General features: G+C 73.2%; 2 protein-coding genes and 1 long non-coding RNA gene across 3 annotated transcripts in view; 2 read left to right on the top strand and 1 right to left on the bottom strand.

Annotated features, from left to right (window-relative positions):
• Positions 1 to 40: 40 nt before the first annotated feature.
• Positions 41 to 1,289, bottom strand: LOC142026303 (uncharacterized). The gene is made up of 2 exons (XR_012648799.1): positions 622 to 1,289; positions 41 to 333 (listed from the first exon to the last, which is right to left on the bottom strand). It is a non-coding gene; the product is annotated as an uncharacterized LOC142026303 (long non-coding RNA).
• Positions 1,290 to 1,456: 167 nt separating this feature from the next.
• LSM2 (LSM2 homolog, U6 small nuclear RNA and mRNA degradation associated) lies at positions 1,457 to 2,739 on the top strand. Its single transcript, XM_075019272.1, has 5 exons — positions 1,457 to 1,548; positions 1,639 to 1,706; positions 1,940 to 1,970; positions 2,347 to 2,406; positions 2,510 to 2,739. The coding sequence occupies exons 1-5, from the start codon at positions 1,546 to 1,548 to the stop codon at positions 2,633 to 2,635; spliced, it is 288 nt and encodes a 95-aa protein (XP_074875373.1). The 5' UTR covers positions 1,457 to 1,545; the 3' UTR covers positions 2,636 to 2,739.
• VARS1 (valyl-tRNA synthetase 1) overlaps positions 2,643 to 16,631 on the top strand; it is an 18,119-nt gene continuing 4,130 nt past the window's right edge. Inside the window, 32 exon segments of the mRNA XM_075019004.1 lie at positions 2,643 to 2,708; positions 2,821 to 3,014; positions 3,461 to 3,812; positions 4,358 to 4,501; positions 4,705 to 4,837; positions 4,954 to 5,159; positions 5,258 to 5,342; positions 6,419 to 6,519; positions 6,762 to 6,807; positions 6,810 to 6,888; positions 7,886 to 8,050; positions 8,181 to 8,262; positions 9,578 to 9,671; positions 9,674 to 9,696; positions 9,957 to 10,065; positions 10,315 to 10,401; positions 10,404 to 10,414; positions 10,619 to 10,709; positions 11,229 to 11,353; positions 11,562 to 11,629; positions 11,631 to 11,663; positions 12,507 to 12,665; positions 12,793 to 12,878; positions 12,972 to 13,003; positions 13,005 to 13,083; positions 13,854 to 13,924; positions 14,010 to 14,135; positions 14,582 to 14,686; positions 15,296 to 15,364; positions 15,459 to 15,465; positions 15,468 to 15,536; positions 15,788 to 16,134. Coding sequence (XP_074875105.1) covers positions 2,643 to 2,708; positions 2,821 to 3,014; positions 3,461 to 3,812; positions 4,358 to 4,501; positions 4,705 to 4,837; positions 4,954 to 5,159; positions 5,258 to 5,342; positions 6,419 to 6,519; positions 6,762 to 6,807; positions 6,810 to 6,888; positions 7,886 to 8,050; positions 8,181 to 8,262; positions 9,578 to 9,671; positions 9,674 to 9,696; positions 9,957 to 10,065; positions 10,315 to 10,401; positions 10,404 to 10,414; positions 10,619 to 10,709; positions 11,229 to 11,353; positions 11,562 to 11,629; positions 11,631 to 11,663; positions 12,507 to 12,665; positions 12,793 to 12,878; positions 12,972 to 13,003; positions 13,005 to 13,083; positions 13,854 to 13,924; positions 14,010 to 14,135; positions 14,582 to 14,686; positions 15,296 to 15,364; positions 15,459 to 15,465; positions 15,468 to 15,536; positions 15,788 to 16,134 — 3,444 coding nt within the window.

Here is a 16,631-nt window from a genome sequence, read left to right as displayed (position 1 = left end):
GTGGGGACATGGGAATATGGGGACATGGGACACGTGGGGGCCATGGGGATGGGGGGACGTGGGGACGTGGGGACACATGGGGATGGGGGGACGTGGGACGTGGGGGTGGGGGACATGGGGGGACACATGAGGGATGTGGGGACACGTGTGGGGACCTGGGGACGCGTGGGGACACAGGGATGGGGGGACGTAGGGACATGGGGATACAGGAACATGAGACACGTGAGGGACAGGGGGACATGGGGGACACATGAGGGACGTGGGGACACGTGTGGGGACATGGGGGAGATGGGGGACGTGGGGACGTGGGGAAACACCGGACACATGAAGGACCTGGGGGACGTGGGGACACGTGGGGACACGGGGATGTGGGGACGTGGGACATGTGAGGGACATGGGGACACGAGGATACAAGGACATGGGGACATGGGGATGCTGGGACGTGGGGACATGCGGGGACACGTGAGGGCCACGGGGATGTGGGGACACGGGGACACGGGAACGTGGGGGACACGGGGACACGTGGGGATGGGGGCACGTGGGGACGTGAGGATGAGGGGACATGGGGGGGACACACAGGAAGGTGGGGGACGTGGGGACATTAGGGACACGGGGAAACACCGGGGGGACGTGGGGCCACGTGGGGACATGGGGACAGGGGGACATGGGAGACACAGGGATGTGGGGACGTGGGGACATGTGGGGACATGGGGATGCGGGACACGGGACACGCGAGGGACACGAGGACGGGGGGACGTGGGTGCTGGGGACACGGGGACGTGGGAGACACGGGGACACACGGGAGGAGACGGGGACGTGGGGGAAACACCGGACACACGAGGGGCCTGGGGGGCGGGGGGAACCGGGGGGACACGGGGGGAACCGGGGAGACACAGGGGGACACGGGACACAAGGGGACACGGGGGGACACGGGGGGACACGGGGGGACACGGGGGTAACCCGGGGGACACGTGGGGACACGGGACACGGGGGGACACGGGGGGAAACCGGGGGGAACCGGGGGGACACGGGACACGTGAGGGCCACAGGGATGCGGGGACGGGAAGATGGGACAGGCGAGGGACGTGGGGACACACGGGACACGGGGGGACATGGGGGACACGGCGACACACGGGACACGTGAGAGACACGTGACCTGCGAGGGACACGTGACACGCGGGGGTCCCGCCGGGGACCCGGGTGTCCCCGGCCCCGCCCCTCGACCTTTGCCCCGGCGCGGGGGCGGGTGAGTCACTTCCGCCCGCCGCCTCCGCATCCGGCGGGGCCCGTGGGCGGGGCCTCGGGGGTGGGCAGAGCCTAGGGAGGGACACGGGGCGGGGCTCCGGCGGGGGCGGGGCCTCGGGAAGGGGGGGAGTGGGCGGGGCCTCGGGGGCGGGCAGAGCCTAGGGAAAGGCGCGGGGCGGGGCCTCGGGAAGGGGTGGGCGGGGTTGTGGGCGGGGCCAGGCCGGCGGCCGCGGCGGAAGGGGGCGGGGCGTGCGGCGGCGCGCGCTCCTGGCGGGCGGGGGAGGCGCCGCGGCGGCCGCGATGGTGAGAACGGGGTGGGGGGGGGGGGGGGGAAATCCCGGGGACCCCCCGACCCCCCCGGAGACCCTCTGACCCCCCCTGTGCCCCCCCCAGCTCTTCTACTCCTTCTTCAAGTCCCTGGTGGGGAAGGACGTGGTGGTGGAGCTGAAGAACGACCTCAGGTGAGGAGCGACGCCCCCCCCGTGGACCCCCCCCCCGCATAGAAACCCCCCCGTGGCCCCCCCTCAGACCTCCCCCGTAGACCCCGCCATGGACCCCCCCCAGCTCTTCCGTATGGAGCCCTCTCCCCCCTTCCAGACCCCCCCATGGGCCCCCCCCGCATAGAACCCCTCCCTGGACCCCCCCCATGTCTGGGACCCCCCCCCCCCATTAACCCCGTTTCTCTCCTCTTCAGCATCTGTGGGACCCTGCACTCGGTGGATCAGGTGAGGGGGGGGAGGCTGGGGGGGGCAGGGGGAGGGAGCTGGGGGGGGGGAGAGGGGGCTGGGGGGCAGAGGAGATCTGTGGGGCTGGAGGGGGGGCTCTGGGGGGCATTTATGGTGCTGGGGGGGCACCGGGGGGGGTCTGTGGGGCCGGGGGTGGTGGTTTATGGGTCGGGGGGGTGGGGGAGGTGGGGGCTCTGGGGGTGGGGGGGTGCTCTATGGGGCAGGGAGAGGGGGCTGGGGGGGCTCTGAGGGGCTGGAGGGGTTTGTGAGGCGGGAGGGGGGGCTCTGGGGGGCATTTATGGGGCTGGGGGGGCACCGGGGGGGTCTGTGGGGCCGTGTGTGTGTGTGTGTGTGTATCTCTAACCACCCCCCCCAGTACCTGAACATCAAACTGACGGACATCAGCGTCACCGACCCCGAGAAGTACCCCCACATGGTGAGGGACCCCGCGCGTGTCCCCCCCCGGGCTGGGGGGTTATTTGGGGAGGGGGGGGGGGGGGGGGGAGTGTCACCTGACCCCCCCCTTTCCCCCCCCCCAGCTGTCGGTGAAGAACTGCTTCATCCGGGGCTCGGTGGTGCGCTACGTCCAGCTGCCGGCCGACGAGGTGGACACGCAGCTGCTGCAGGACGCGGCGCGCAAGGAGGCCCTGCAGCAGAAACAGTGACCCCGCCATGGGGCACGGCCGGACCCCCGCGCCCCCCGACCCCCCCGAACCCCCACGTGCGGGCGGGGGACACGCAATAAACCCTACGACCCCCCTGCGCTGGAGTCACGCTTGTGGGTTTTTTTTTTTTTTTGGGGGGGGGGGCGGACGGGACGCGAATTTCTGCGGTTTGGGGTTTTTTTGAGGGGGCGCACCGCCGCGCCGCTAGGGGGCGCTGTGCCCCGCCCAGGGCTTTGGGACCGCGCTGTCGCGCCGCGCTCTGTGGTAAAGGGGGGGCGGGGGGAGCGCGGCGCGCATGCGCGGGGGGGAAGGGGCGGGGCCGCGCATGCGCCGTCCCGAGCGCCGCCCCACGTGTCCGCTCCCGCCGCGGCAGCAGCAGGTAGCGGGGGGGGGCGGGGCGGCACCGCGACCCCCCCCCGTGACCCCCCGTGACCCCGTGACGCCCACCACCCCCCCCCGGCACCGCGACCCCCCCAGCTGGCCTCCCAGTGCTCCCAGTGCCCCCCCCCCACCTCCCGGTGCCCCCCCCCCACTGAGGCCCTGCTGCCCCGTGACTCCCCCAGGGCCCCGGTGCCCCCCCCAAAACCCCCTCGAATCCCGGCCCGGCCCCCGGGGTCCCCCAAAATCCCCCCCGGTGTCCCCCCGGCCCCCATTTCCCCCCCAGCACTCCAAAGCCCCCTCCCCGGCCCCCCCCATCTCCCCCCCCCACGCCCCCTCTGACCCCCATCTCTCCCCCCCCGACCCCCATTCCCCCCCCCAGCCCCCTCTAGACCCCCCCATTCCCCCCCCCGACCCCCCTCTCTCTCTGTTCCCCCCCCCCCGCAGCCATGTCCCCCCCGGCGCCCCCCCCGCTGCTCTTCGTGCCGCCCCCCCCCGCCGACGCCCCGGCCCGCCGGGTCCTGATCGCCGCCCGCTACGGCCCGCGGCCCCCCTGCTGCAGCAGCTGCCGGGGGGGGCCCTGCCGGGGGGGCTGCGGCCCGGCGCCCCCCTGCCCGCCCTGCGCACCCCCGGGGGGGCCCTGCTGGCCGGGCCCGGCCCCGCCGCCATCTTCGTCAGCCCCCCAGCGCTGCTGGGGGGGGACGACCCCCCCCGCGCCGCCCTGGTGCGCCAGTGGGTCGCCTTCGCCGAGAGCGAGCTGGCGCCGGCGGCCGCCCTCCTGCAGGGGGGGGGGCGGGAGGTAATGGGGGGGGGGGTCGGGGCTGGGGGGGTGTAGGGGTTATAAGGCTGGGGGGGGCTATGGGGGGGTTGTGGCAGCGGAGGGGGTATGGGGCTGGGGGGGGCTCTGGGGGGTGTAGAGGCTGGGGGGGGGTTATGGGGGTAGGGGGGCTGTGGGGAGGTATGGGGCTGGGGGGGCTATGGGGGGGGTTATTGGGCTGGGGGGGGCTATGGGGATCTGGGGGGGCTATGGGGGTAGGGGGGCTATGGGGGGTTATTGGGGTGGGAGAGGCTGGGGGGGGTGTAGGGGGTGTGGGAGGCTTGGGGCTGGGGGGTTATGGGGTTGGGGGGGTCGCTGGGGTGGAGCTGGTGGGGCAGGCTGCTGTAGTTGGGGGGGGGGGGGGGGTTGGGGTCTGTGGGGCAGGACAGCGGGGGGATCCATGGGTCCTGGACGGTGGGTCCGTGGGTGCTGTGGGGTCGGGGGGTGCCGTGGGTCACAGTCACGGGGGTCGGGGGGTGCTGTGGGTTGCGGTCACCGGGCCCCACGGTTGCCCCCCCCCCCCCCAGGCGCGGAGCCGCGCCGGGGAGGAGCTGCAGCGGGCGCTGCGGGCGCTGGAGTCCCACCTGCGCGACCGGACCTTCCTGGTGGGGGACGACGTCACCCTGGCCGACGTCACCGTCACCTGCGCCCTCCTGCCCCCCTTCCAGCACGTGAGTCGCCCCCCCCGGCCCCCCACGTCTCCCTGGACCCCCCCCCCCCACCGTCTCTCCATACTCTCCCCACGTCTCTCCATACCCCCCACGTCCCCGCGTCCCCCCGCATCCCCTCCTGTCCGTGTCCCCCCGTCCCCGTACGCCCCCCCCCCCCGCATTGTCGTCCCCCCTGTGCCCACGCCGTGTGTCCCCCCCCCCAGGTGCTGGATGCGGCCGCCCGCGCCCCCTTCCCCAGCGTCACCCGCTGGTTCCTCACCTGCGTCAGCCAACCCCACTTCCGCGCCGTCCTGGGGGACGTGGGGCTCTGCGGGGAGGAAAACCCTGCCCCACGGGGTGAGTTGCCGGGGGGGGCGTGGGGTGGGGGGAGGCTGGGGGCTGTGGGTGCCCCCCCACCCCCAGGGTGAGGTGCTGGGGGGCTGGGGACGGAGATGTCACCCTGCTGTCCCCAGTGGAGCTGGGACCCACAGGGCAGGACGCCGTGGGGCAGGACGCCGTGGGGCAGGACGCCGTGGGGCAGGACGCTGTGGGGCAGGACGCCGTGGGGCAGGCTGCCCCCCCCCCAGCCAAGAGCGCGGCGCAGCTGAAGAAAGAGGCGAAAAGGAAGGAGAAACTGGAGAAATTCCAGCAGAAACAGGAGAAGAGCCGCGAGCAGCAGGTGGGCGACCCCGACCCGCGGCGGGGCGGGGAGGGGACACGAGGACGGGACCCCCGCTGGGGGGGCCGCGGGTCGGTGACGAGGGTCTCCGTGCGCAGGCGAAGGCGAAGGCGCCGAAGAAGGAGCGCCGGGACCCCGGGGTGCTGACCTACGACCTGCCCACCCCCCCGGGGGAGAAGAAGGGTGAGAGGGGGACGCGGCGGGGGGGGGGGACCCAGAGGGGACGCGGGGGCCGGTCGGCCGCGGTGCTGACCCCTGTCCCTCTGTCCCCCTCCCGGGGGTCCCCGTGCCCCCCGTCCCCACCCCGTCCCCGTTTCCCTGTCCCCGTTCTGGTGTCCGCGTCTCCGCCCATGTCCCCCCCGTGTCCCTGTTGTCCCCGTCGTCCCCATCCCTGCCGTGTCCCCGTCCCACCCTTGTCCCCACCGTCTCCCTGTTCTTGTCCCTGTCATCCCCATCCCTCTATGTCCCTGCTGTCCCCGTCCCCACCGTGCCCGTTGTCCCTCTTGCCGTCCCTGGCCCCCGTGGCCCTGTTGTCCCCATCCCCACCACATCCCCATCCCCGTTGTCCCTGTCCCCGCCGTGTCCCCATCCCTGCCGTGTCCCTGTCCCCATCCTTGTCCCCTCTGTGTCCCTGTTGTCCCTATCCCTGCTGTGTCCCCATCCCTGTCCCCCCATTGTCCCCACTGTCCCCCCATCCCTGCCATGTCCCCGTCCCCTGTCCCCACTGTGTCCCTGTTGTCCCTGTCCTGTCATCCCTGTCCCCATTGTCCCCATCCCTGTCCCCACCACGTCCCTGTTGTCCCTGTCTGTGTCCCCGTCCCTGTCCTGTTGTCCCTATCCCCCCGTTGTCCCCGTCCGTGTCCCCACCGTGTCCCCATCCCTGCCATGTCCCCATCCCCACCCGTCTCCACTGTGTCCCTCTCGTCCCCATCCCTGCTACATCCCCACCGTGTCCCTGTTGTCCCTGTCCCCATTGTCCCCATCCCTGTCCCCACCACGTCCCTATTGTCCCTGTCTGTGTCCCCATCCCTGTCCTGTTGTCCCTGTCCTGTCATCCCTGTCCGCCTCGCTGTCCCTGCCCGTGTCCCCGCCGTCCCCGCATTATTCCCATCCGTGTCCCCATCCCTGTCCTGTCCCCACCCTGTCCGCTTTTGTCCCCTCTACGTCCGCCCCTGTCGTCCCCATCCCTGCCACGTCCCCGTCCCCACCGCGTCCCCGCCGTCCCCCCCGTCGTCCCCCCCCCCATCCCGTGTCCCCAGACGTGTCGGTGCCGCTGCCGGAGTCGTACAGCCCGCAGTACGTGGAGGCCGCCTGGTACAGCTGGTGGGAGCGGCAGGGCTTCTTCAAACCCGAGTACGGGGTGAGCGCGGGGGGCTCTCGTGCGACGGGGGGGGCTCTCGTGCGACGGGGGGGGCTCTCGTGTGAGGGTCCCCCGTGGGAGGGTCGTCACGGGAGGGTCTGCGGGCCAGATCCTCGTGCGAGGGTCCCCGTGCGAGGGCCCACGTGCGAGGTCCTCGGGCGTGAGTCCCCCCCGCCGGGGTTCTCGGGGGCCGGTCCTCGTGCGAGGGTCCTGGTGCGAGCCCCGCCCTGCTCCGCCCGCAGCGCTCCAGCGTGGCGGAGCCCAACCCCCGGGGGGTTTTCATGATGTGCGTCCCCCCCCCAACGTCACCGGCTCCCTCCACCTGGGCCACGCCCTCACCAGCGCCATCCAGGACAGCCTCGCCCGCTGGTGAGCCCCCCCGGCCCCCGCGCCCCCCTCCTGCCCCGCCGCGGACCCCTGCCCCACGGCGCGGCCCCACGCCCCTCCTGACCCTCCCCACGGCGCCCCACAAGTCCTGTCTGTGTCCCGTCCCCCGTCGCCCCCCCCAGCCCCACGGCGTGCCCCCCAAGCCCTCCCACCCAGCCCCACGGCGAGTCTCCCAGCCCCACGGCGTGCCCCCAAGTCCCTCCCCAGCTCTATGGTGCGTCCCCCAGCCCCACAGCAAGTCCCCCTACCCCACAGCGTGCCCCCCCTGAGCACCCCCCAGCCCCACGCCGTACCCCCAAGTCCCCCCACCCAGCCCCACGGCGAGTCTCCCAGCCCCACGGCGTGCCCCCAAGTCCCTCCCCAGCTCTATGGTGCGCCCCCCAGCCCCACGCCGTACCCCCAAGTCCCCCCACCCAGCCCCACGGCGAGCTCCCCAGCCCCACGGCACACCTCCCAAGTCCCCCGTCCCCCCCCCCAGCCCCACGGCGTGCCCCCCAGCCCCCCGGCAAGCTCCCCAGCCCCACGGCGTGCCCCCAAGTCCCTCCCCAGCTCTATGGTGCGTCCCCCAGCCCCACAGCAAGTCCCCCTACCCCACAGCATGCCCCCCAAGCGCCCCCCAGCCCCATGCCATACCCCCAAGTCCCCCCACCCAGCCCCACGGCGAGTCTCCCAGCCCCACGGCACACCCCCAAGACCCCTGCCCCCCCCCAGCCCCACGGCATGTCCCCCAGCCCCACGGCACACCCCCAAACCCCCTCACCTGGCCCCACGCCGTGCCTCCCGAGCCCCCCGTCCCCCCTCGCCCAGCCCCACGGCAAGCTCCCCAGCCCCACGGCACGCCTCCCAAGTCCCCCGTCCCCCCCCCTAGCCCCACGGCGTGTCCCCCAGCCCCACAGCACGCCCCCAAGCCCCCCACGCCGTGCCTCCCGAGCCCCCCAGCCCCCCGGCAAGCTCCCCAGCCCCCCGGCGTGCCCCACAGGCACCGTATGCGGGGGGCGACGACGCTGTGGAACCCGGGCTGCGACCACGCCGGCATCGCCACGCAGGTGGTGGTGGAGCGGCGGCTCTGGCGGCAGCGGGGGCTCACGCGGCACCAGCTCGGCCGCGAGGAATTTCTGCGCGAGGTCTGGCGCTGGAAGGACGAGTGAGTGCTGCCCCGCGGGCGCCCGCGGCCAGCCCCACAGCACCCCACGGTGCCCCTAGAGCTGCCCCCAGCCCCATAGCTCCCCCCCCCCCAGCCCCACAGCCGCCCCATAGCCGCCCCCCTCTCCCAGGAAGGGCGACCGCATCTACCAGCAGCTGCGGCGCCTGGGGGCCTCCATGGACTGGGACCGAGCCTGCTTCACCATGGACCCTGTGAGGGGGGGGCCGGGGGGGCTCCCTGGGGTCGGGGGGGGGTTATATGGGGGGCTGGGGGGGGCTGCAGGGGGTCTGGGGGGGGTCCGAGGGGGGAATGGGGGGGCTGGGGGGGTGTATGGAGGCTGGGGGGATCTGGGAGGGGGTGTGGGTTTGGGGGCTGGGGGGCTGGGGGGGCTGCAGGGGGGTGGGGGGGTTCTATAGGGGCTGGGGGGGGGTCTGGAGGGGGTCTCTGGGGGGCTGGAAGGGATCTATGGGGGCTGGGGGTGTGGGGGGGGTCTGGGGGGGTTATATGGGGGGCTGCAGGGGTCTGGGGGGTCCGAGGGGGGAATGGGGGGCTGGGTGGGTGTATGGAGGCTGGGGGGATCTGGGAGGGGGTGTGGGGTTTGGGGGCTGGGGGGGCTTTATGGTGGACTGTGGGTTTGGGGGGGACATATGGGGGCTGGGGGGCATCTGTGGGGGCTGGGGGGGGCTGCAGGGGGTGGGGGGGTTCTATAGGGCTGGGGGGGGGTCCGGAGGGGTCTCTGGGGGGCTGGAAAGGATCTATGGGGCTGGGGGTGTGGGGGGGGGGTCTGGGGGGGTTATATGGGGGGCTGCAGGGGGTCTGGGGGGGTCCGAGGGGGGAATGGGGGGGCTGGGGGGGTGTATGGAGGCTGGGGGGATCTGGGAGGGGGTGTGGGTTTGGGGGCTGGGGGGGGCTTTATGGTGGACTGTGGGTTTGGGGGGGGACATATGGGGGCTGGGGGGCATCTGTGGGGGCTGGGGGGGGCTGCAGGGGGGTGGGGGGGGGTCCGGAGGGGGTCTCTGGGGGCTGGAAGGGTTCTATGGGGGCTGGGGGTGTGTGGGGGGTCTGGGGGGGTTATATGGGGGGCTGCAGGGGGGCTGGGGGGATCTGGGGGGGGTCCGAGGGGGGAATGGGGGGGCTGGGGGGGTGTATGGAGGCTGGGGGGATCTGGGAGGGGGTGTGGGTTTGGGGGCTGGGGGGGGGCTTAGGTGCTTGGGGGGGTTCTATAGGGTCTGCGGGTGGGGGGGCTGGGGGGGGCTTTATGGTGGACTGTGGGTTTGGGGGGGGACATATGGGGGCTGGGGGGCATCTGGGGGGGCTGGGGGGGCTGCAGGGGAGTATGTGGGGTGGGGGGGGCTGCAGGGGGGTGGGGGGGTTCTATAGGGGCTGGGGGGGGGGAGTCTGGAGGGGCTGTCTGGGGGCTGGAAGGGATCTATGGGGGCTGGGGGTGGGGGGGGGGTCCGGGTGAGTTTCGGGGGGGTCTGGGGGGTCCCTGGCCCCCCCCGTCACCCCACATGTGCCCCCCCCCAGAAAATGTGCCGGGCCGTGCGAGAGGCTTTTGTGCGGCTGCACGAGTCGGGGCTGATCTACCGCAGCACCCGCCTGGTGCACTGGTCCTGCGCCCTCACTCCGCCATCTCCGACATCGAGGTGGGCCGGGGGGGGCCGGGGGGGGGCCGGGGGGGGCCGGGGGGGGCTTTGGGTGCCCGCGGCGGGGTTTGGGGGGTGGGGGGGGTGCGGTGACCATGGAGGGGGGTCTCTGGGGTGGGGGGGGGGGTCTGGGGGGTGCTCATGGGGGGGATGTGGGGTGTTACTGGGGGGCGGAGGGGCGTCTGTGGGGTGCTCGTGGGGGGGGGGCACCCGTGGGTCACTGTGGGTCAGACCCCCCCCCCTGTGCTTCCCCCCCCCAGGTGGACAAGAAGGAGCTGGCGGGCCGGACGCTGCTGCGGGTGCCGGGGTACGAGACCCCCATCGAGTTCGGGGTGCTGGTGGCCTTCGCCTACCCGCTGGAGGGGGACGGTGGGTGCGGGGGGCGCCGAGGGGGGGGGGGGGGGCACCCGTGGGTGGGGGTCGGCCCCATAGCAGGGGGCTGGGGCGCAGTGGGGCTGCCCCATAGCGGGGCATTGGGGGGAGGGGGGCTGAGACTGCCTCCCTGCTGACCCCGCCCCCTCCCTGCTGACCCCGCCCCCTCCCCGCTGACCCCACCCATCCCTGCTGACCCCGCCCCATCCCGCTGACCCCACCCCTCCCCGCTGACCCCGCCCCCAGGCGAGGGGGAGGAGCAAGAGGTCGTCGTGGCGACGACGCGCCTGGAGACGATGCTGGGGGACGTGGCCGTGGCCGTGCACCCCGACGACCCCGCTACCAGGTGGGCGGGGCTTCGGGGGGGCGGGGCTTCGCGGAGGGGTGCGGTTGGGGTGGGGCTTGCCCGGGCAGGGCGGGGCGCTGCCCTGAAGGCGGGGCAGTGGGGAAATGGGGAGGTGGGGATTGGTGTTGGCGGGCGTGGCCCAAGCGGGGGTGGGTGTGGCTCGGGGTGGGCGTGGCCTGAGGGTGATGTTGCCCCTCCCCCCAGCACCTGCGGGGGCGCCGCGTGCGACACCCCTTCACGGGGCGGAGCCTGCCCGTGCTGCACGACGCCTTCGTCGACCCCAGCTTTGGCACCGGTGAGGGGGCGGGGCTTCCAGGGGCGGCGCCTCCAGGGGTGGGGTGGTTTTGAATGGGGGTGGGGGCTTGGCGTGGGGTGTGGTTTATAACAGGGTGTGGTTAAGAATGTGGGTGTGGTTTAGATTGGGGTGTGGGCAAGAGCGAGGGTGTGGCTTGGTATGGGTGTGGTTCATGTTGTGGGCGTGGTTTGCATGTGGGGGTGTGGCCTGGTTCAGGATGGGGTGTGGCTAAGAATGAGTGTGGCTTCGTGGGGGTGTGGTTTGGGTTGTGGGCGTGGATCATGTGCAGAGGTGTGGCTTAGAATGGGGGCGTGGTTTACGGTGGGGGGGTGTGACTCAGCAATTTAGAAGGGGCGTGGCCAGGGGCGTGGTTCAGTACGGGGCATGGCTGGGCGTGGAGGCGTGTCCCGGGACGGGACGGGACGGGGGGACGGGGGGGCTCTCCGTGGGGTCGATGGGTGGGTGCGTCGGGGTGGGGCGGTGGGCGTGTCCCATGCCTGACCCCACCCCCCCCCCCAGGCGCGGTGAAGATCACGCCCGCCCACGACGCCACCGACTTCGAGGTGGGGCAGCGCCACGGGCTGCCCCGCCCCAGCATCATCGGGGAGGACGGGCGGCTCGTCAACGTGCCCCCCCCCTTCCTGGTGGGGGCTCCGGGGGGGCTGGGGGGATTTGGGGGGCCGGGGGGCTACGGGGGGGGCTGGGGGGGTTATGGTGGGGGGCGGGGGGGCGGGGGGGGCTACAGGGGGATGTGGGGACGTGTGGGGTCAGGGGCACGGGGGGGGCTGGGGGGGGTCGGGGGTCCGGTGGGAGTGACCCCCCGTGTCCCCCCCCCCCGTGTCCCCCCCCCAGGGGCTGCCGCGGTTCACGGGGCGAGCGGCCGTGCTGGAGGCGCTGAAGCAGCGGGGGCTGTTCCGGGGGTCACCGAGAACCCATGGTGGTCCCCATCTGCAGGTGGGGGCGCGGGGGGGGGGGGGGCCGGGGGTCGCAGCGGGGCGGTTGTGGGTCGCCCTGGGTCCCGTGGGGTGGCTGGGGGTCGCCGTGGGGTGGCTGGGGGTCGCTGGGCAGTGGCCGTGTGTCCCGTGGGGTGGCCGTGGGTCACCGTGGGGTGTCTGTGGGTCCCCGTGGGGTGTCTGTGGGTCCCCGTGGGGTGTCTGTGGGTTGCCATGGAGTGTCTGTGGGTCCCCATGGGGTGTCTGTGGGTCGCCATGGAGTGTCTGTGGGTTGCTATGGGGTGTCTGTGGGTCACTGTGTGGTGGCCATGTGTCCCATGGGGTGTCTGTGGGTCGCCATGGAGTGTCTGTGGGTCGCCATGGAGTGTCTGTGGGTCACTATGGGGTGTCTGTGGGTCGCCATGGAGTGTCTGTGGGTCCCTGTGGGGTGTCTGTGGGTCCCATGGGGGTGTCTGTGGGTCCCCATGGAGTGTCTGTGGGTCCCTGTGGGGTGTCTGTGGGTCCCCGTGGGGTGCCTGTGGGTCACCATGGGGTGTCCATGGATCCCCGTGGAGTGCCTGTGGGTCCCATGGGGTGCCCGTGGGTCCCCGTGGGGTGCCTGTGGGTCGCCATGGAGTGTCTGTGGGTCGCTATGGGGTGCCTGTGGGTCCCATGGGGTGCCCGTGGGTCCCCATGGGGTGCCTGTGGGTCGCCATGGGGTGCCCGTGGGTCCCTGTGGGGTGCCTGTGGGTTGCTATGGGGTGCCTGTGGGTCGCTATGGGGTGCCTGTGGGTCCCATGGGGTGCCCGTGGGTCCCCGTGGGTCCCCGCGCGTCGCCGCGGGGTGACGGCGGGTGCCCGCGCAGCCGGTCGAAGGACGTGGTGGAGCCGCTGCTGAAGCCGCAGTGGTACGTGCGGTGCCAGGGGCTGGCGCGGGGGGCGGCCGCCGCCGTCAGGAGGGGGGACCTGCGCCTGCGCCCCCCCGCCCACGCCCGCACCTGGTTCCAGTGGATGGACAACATTCGGTGAGCCCCACGGCCCTCGGGGGGGGGGACCCTGCCCCATAACTCCCCCCCCAAGTGCCGAGGGGAGCCCCGGCCCCCCCCCGCCGTGGGCTGCCCCCGACGTGCGTGTGTGTGTCCCCCCCCCCAGGGACTGGTGCATCTCCCGGCAGCTCTGGTGGGGCCACCGCATCCCCGCGTACTTCGTCACCGTCGACGACCCCGACGTCCCCCCGGAGAGGTCAGTGGGGGGCTGCCGTGGGGCTGGGGGGGCTGCTGTGGGGCTGTGGGGGGGGCCGCCGCCGTGGGGCTGACGCCGCCGTGGGTCGCGGCAGGACGGGGACGACCGGTACTGGGTGAGCGGGGCGCAGCGAGGAGGAGGCGCGGGAGAAAGCGGCCCGGAATTTCGGGGTGGCCCCCGAGCGAATCACCCTGCGCCAAGGTGGGGGGCGCCAGGGGGGGGGCGGGGGGGCGCTGGGAAGCGCTGGGAGGGGGGGTACTGGGAGCCCCTGGGGGGGGTACGGAGGCGTATTGGGGGGCACTGGGGGCACTGGGGGTATTGGGATGCATTGGGGGGGGTTACAGGGGGTGCGGGGGGGGGCATGGGGAAGCTTTGGGGGGCACTGGGGGGCACTAGGGGTTACTGGGGGGCACTGGGAGTATTGGGATGCATTGGGGGGGCTACAGGGGGGCACTGGGGGGGCATGGGGAAGCATTGGGGGGCACTAGGGGTTACTGGGGGGCACTGGGGGGCACTGGGAGTATTGGGATGCATTGGGGGGGGCTACAGGGGGTGCTGGGGGGGCATGGGGAAGCACTGGGGGGCACTGGGGGGCACTGGGAGTATTGGGATGCATTGGGGGGGCTACAGGGGGGCACTGGGGGGGGCATGGGGAAGCATTGGGGGCACTAGGGTTACTGGGGGGCACTGGGAGTATTGGGATGCATTGGGGGGGGTTACAGGGGGTGCTGGGGGGGCATGGGAAGCATTGGGGGCACTGGGGGGCACTGGGGGTATTGGGATGCATTGGGGGGGGCTACAGGGGGTGCTGGGGGGGGCATGGGAAGCACTGGGGGCACTGGGAGTATTGGGATGCATTGGGGGGGCTACAGGGGGGCGCTGGGGGGGCATGGGGAAGCATTGGGGGGCACCAGGGGTTGCTGGGAGGCACTGGGGGGGCACTGGGGCTCCCCGTGACCCCCCCGCCGCAGACGAGGACGTCCTGGACACTTGGTTCTCCTCCGGCCTCTTCCCCTTCTCCATCTTCGGCTGGCCTGAGCCCGTGAGCCTGGGGAGGTGCGAGGGGGGGTGCGGGGGGGTCCTGGGGGTCGCCCCCAGCCCTGACCCCCCCCCCTCCGACCCCCCAGAGCCAGGACCTGGAGGTTTTCTACCCGGGGACGCTGCTGGAGACCGGCCACGACATCCTCTTCTTCTGGGTGGCCCGGATGGTGATGCTGGGGCTGGCGCTGACCGGGCGGCTGCCCTTCCGCGAGGTGGGACCCCCCCCCCGGACCCCCCCCCGGGACACCCACAGCCCCCCGGCGACCCCCAGGGACCCTCCGCAGCCCCCACGGTCCCCCCAGACCCTTCAGAGAGCTAAGACCCACCCCAGACCCCCCAGGGACCCTCTGGACCCCCAGATTTACCAGAACCACCCCCCCCCCACCCCCAGGATCCCCCCGGGATACCCATAGCCCCCCCGGGGACCCTCAGGGACCCCCGCACCCTCCGCACCCCCCCACGGTCCCCCCAGACCCTTCGGAGAGGCGGGACCCCCCCCCCCAGACCCTCCCAGGACCCCCAGATTTATTCAGGACCCCCCAGCCCCTCTGGGACCCTCCCCAGACCCCCCCATAGACCCCCTGAAACCTCCCAAGACCCCCCCCCGGGACCTCTGTGTCCCCCCCCCCCCGCCAGGACCCCCCCGTTCCCCCCCCAGGTTTACCTCCACGCCATCGTCCGGGACGCCCACGGGCGGAAGATGAGCAAATCCCTGGGGAACGTCATCGACCCCCTGGACGTCATCACCGGCATCTCCCTGCAGGTGGGGGGGTCTTGGGGGGGGTCCTAGAGGGGGCTGGGGGGCGTCTGGGGGTCCCAGGAGGGTTTGGGGGGTCCCGGGAGGGTTCGGTGTGCGTGGGGGGGGGGTCTGGGAGGGTCTTGGGGAGTCTAGGAGGTCCGGGGGGGCCAGTGGGGAGGTCTTGGGGGGTCTGGAGGGTCCTGGGGGGGTCATGGGGGGTCTGGGAAGGTCTTTGGGGAGTTTGGGGGGGTCCCAGCGGGGTCTGGGGGGGGTCTGGGGGAGTCCTGGGGGGGGTCCCAGGAGGGGCCTGGGGGGGTTGGGGTGGTCTTTGGGGGGTATGACAGGGGTTCAGGGTGGTCTGGAGGGTCCCGGGGGGTCATGGGGGGGTCTGGGAAGGTCTTTGGGGAGTTTGGGGGGGTCCCAGCGGGGTCCGGGGGGGTCTGGGGGAGTCCTGGGGGGGTTGGGGAGGTCTTTGGGGGGTATGAGGGGGCTCAGGGTGGTCTGGAGGTCCCGGGGGGGTCTGGGGGGGTCTGGGGGGAACTTGGGGGGGTGTTCCAGGATGATGGAGGAACACGGGGGGGGCTGGGGGGCCGTGGGGGGGTCCCCACGCGTGTCTGTGTTCCCCCCCCCCAGGGGCTGCACGAGCAGCTGGAGAACAGCAACCTGGACCCGGCCGAGCTGGAGCGGGCGCGGGAGGGGCAGGTGGGGGCTCGGGGGGGGGGGCTGGGGGGGTCCGGGGGGGGCTGTGACCCCCCCCATGGGGTGACCCCTGCTGCCTCCCCCCCCCCCCCCCCAGAAACGAGACTTCCCAACGGGATCCCCGAGTGCGGGACGGACGCCCTGCGCTTCGCCCTCTGCGCCTACACCGCCCAGGGTAGGGACCCCCTGCGCCCCCCCGGGACCCCCCCGGCCCCCCCTGAGCCCCTGTGGCCCCCCCAACCCTCTATGCCCCCCCCCCAAACACCCCATGTCCCCCCGGACCCCTGTGGTCCCCCCCATCTCCCCACAGACCCCCCCCCCCCACCCCGTGCCCCCCATCTCCAGCCCCCCCCCAGCTCCCCCCGTGTCGTCCCCCCCCCCCACGTCCCCCCGTGTCCCCTGACCCCCCCGTGTCCCCCCCCCCAGGCCGCGACATCAACCTGGACGTGGGGCGCGTCCTGGGATACCGGCACTTCTGCAACAAGGTGTGGAACGGGGCGCGCTTCGTCCTGCGGGCGCTGGGGCCCGACTACCGCCCCCCCCCCGACCTGCAGGTACCCCCCTCGTGGGGCTGGGACCCCCACCTGTGGGGCTGGGGACCTTTCCCTGGGGCTGGGACCCCCACTCATGGATTTGGGACCCCCACCTGTGGGCTGGGGACCTCTCCCTGGGGGTGGGACCCACTCATGGATTTGGGACCCCCACTTTGGGGCTGGGACCCCACTCGTGGGGCTGGGACCCCCACCTGTGGGGCTGGGGACCTCTCCCTGGGGGTGGGACCCCACTCATGGATTTGGGACCCCCACTTGTGGGGCTGGGACCCCACTCGTGGGGCTGGGACCCCCACTTGTGGGGCTGGGGACCTCTCCTGGGGCTGGGACCCCCACTCATGGATTTGGGACCCCCACTTGTGGGGCTGGGACCCCTGGCTGGGGGGACTGAGACCCCCCCTGTGTGAGGCTGGGACCCCCACCCGTAGGGGTGGGACCCCCAATGGTGGGTTGGGGACCCCCCACTTACAGAGCTGGGACCCTCTCCCTGGGGCTGCGACCCCCCCCCAGGAACCCCTGACCGCCCCCCCCCTCAACCCTGGGGCAGGGACCCCGCTGTGGGGCTGGGACCCCCAGGACCCCCCTCCCTGGTCTGAGCCTCCACCCCTGGGACGAGACCCCACCTTGTGCCCCCCCCCCTCCCGCCTCGGCACCCCCCCCCAGTGCTACCCCAGGTCCTCAGAGACCCCCACCCATGGGACCCCCCCCCCTCGCTAGAT

Source organism: Buteo buteo, chromosome 32 (genome assembly GCF_964188355.1).
Source record: "Buteo buteo chromosome 32, bButBut1.hap1.1, whole genome shotgun sequence".
Classification (NCBI taxonomy): domain Eukaryota; kingdom Metazoa; phylum Chordata; class Aves; order Accipitriformes; family Accipitridae; genus Buteo; species Buteo buteo.
This window is presented reverse-complemented; position numbering and strand designations above follow the sequence as displayed.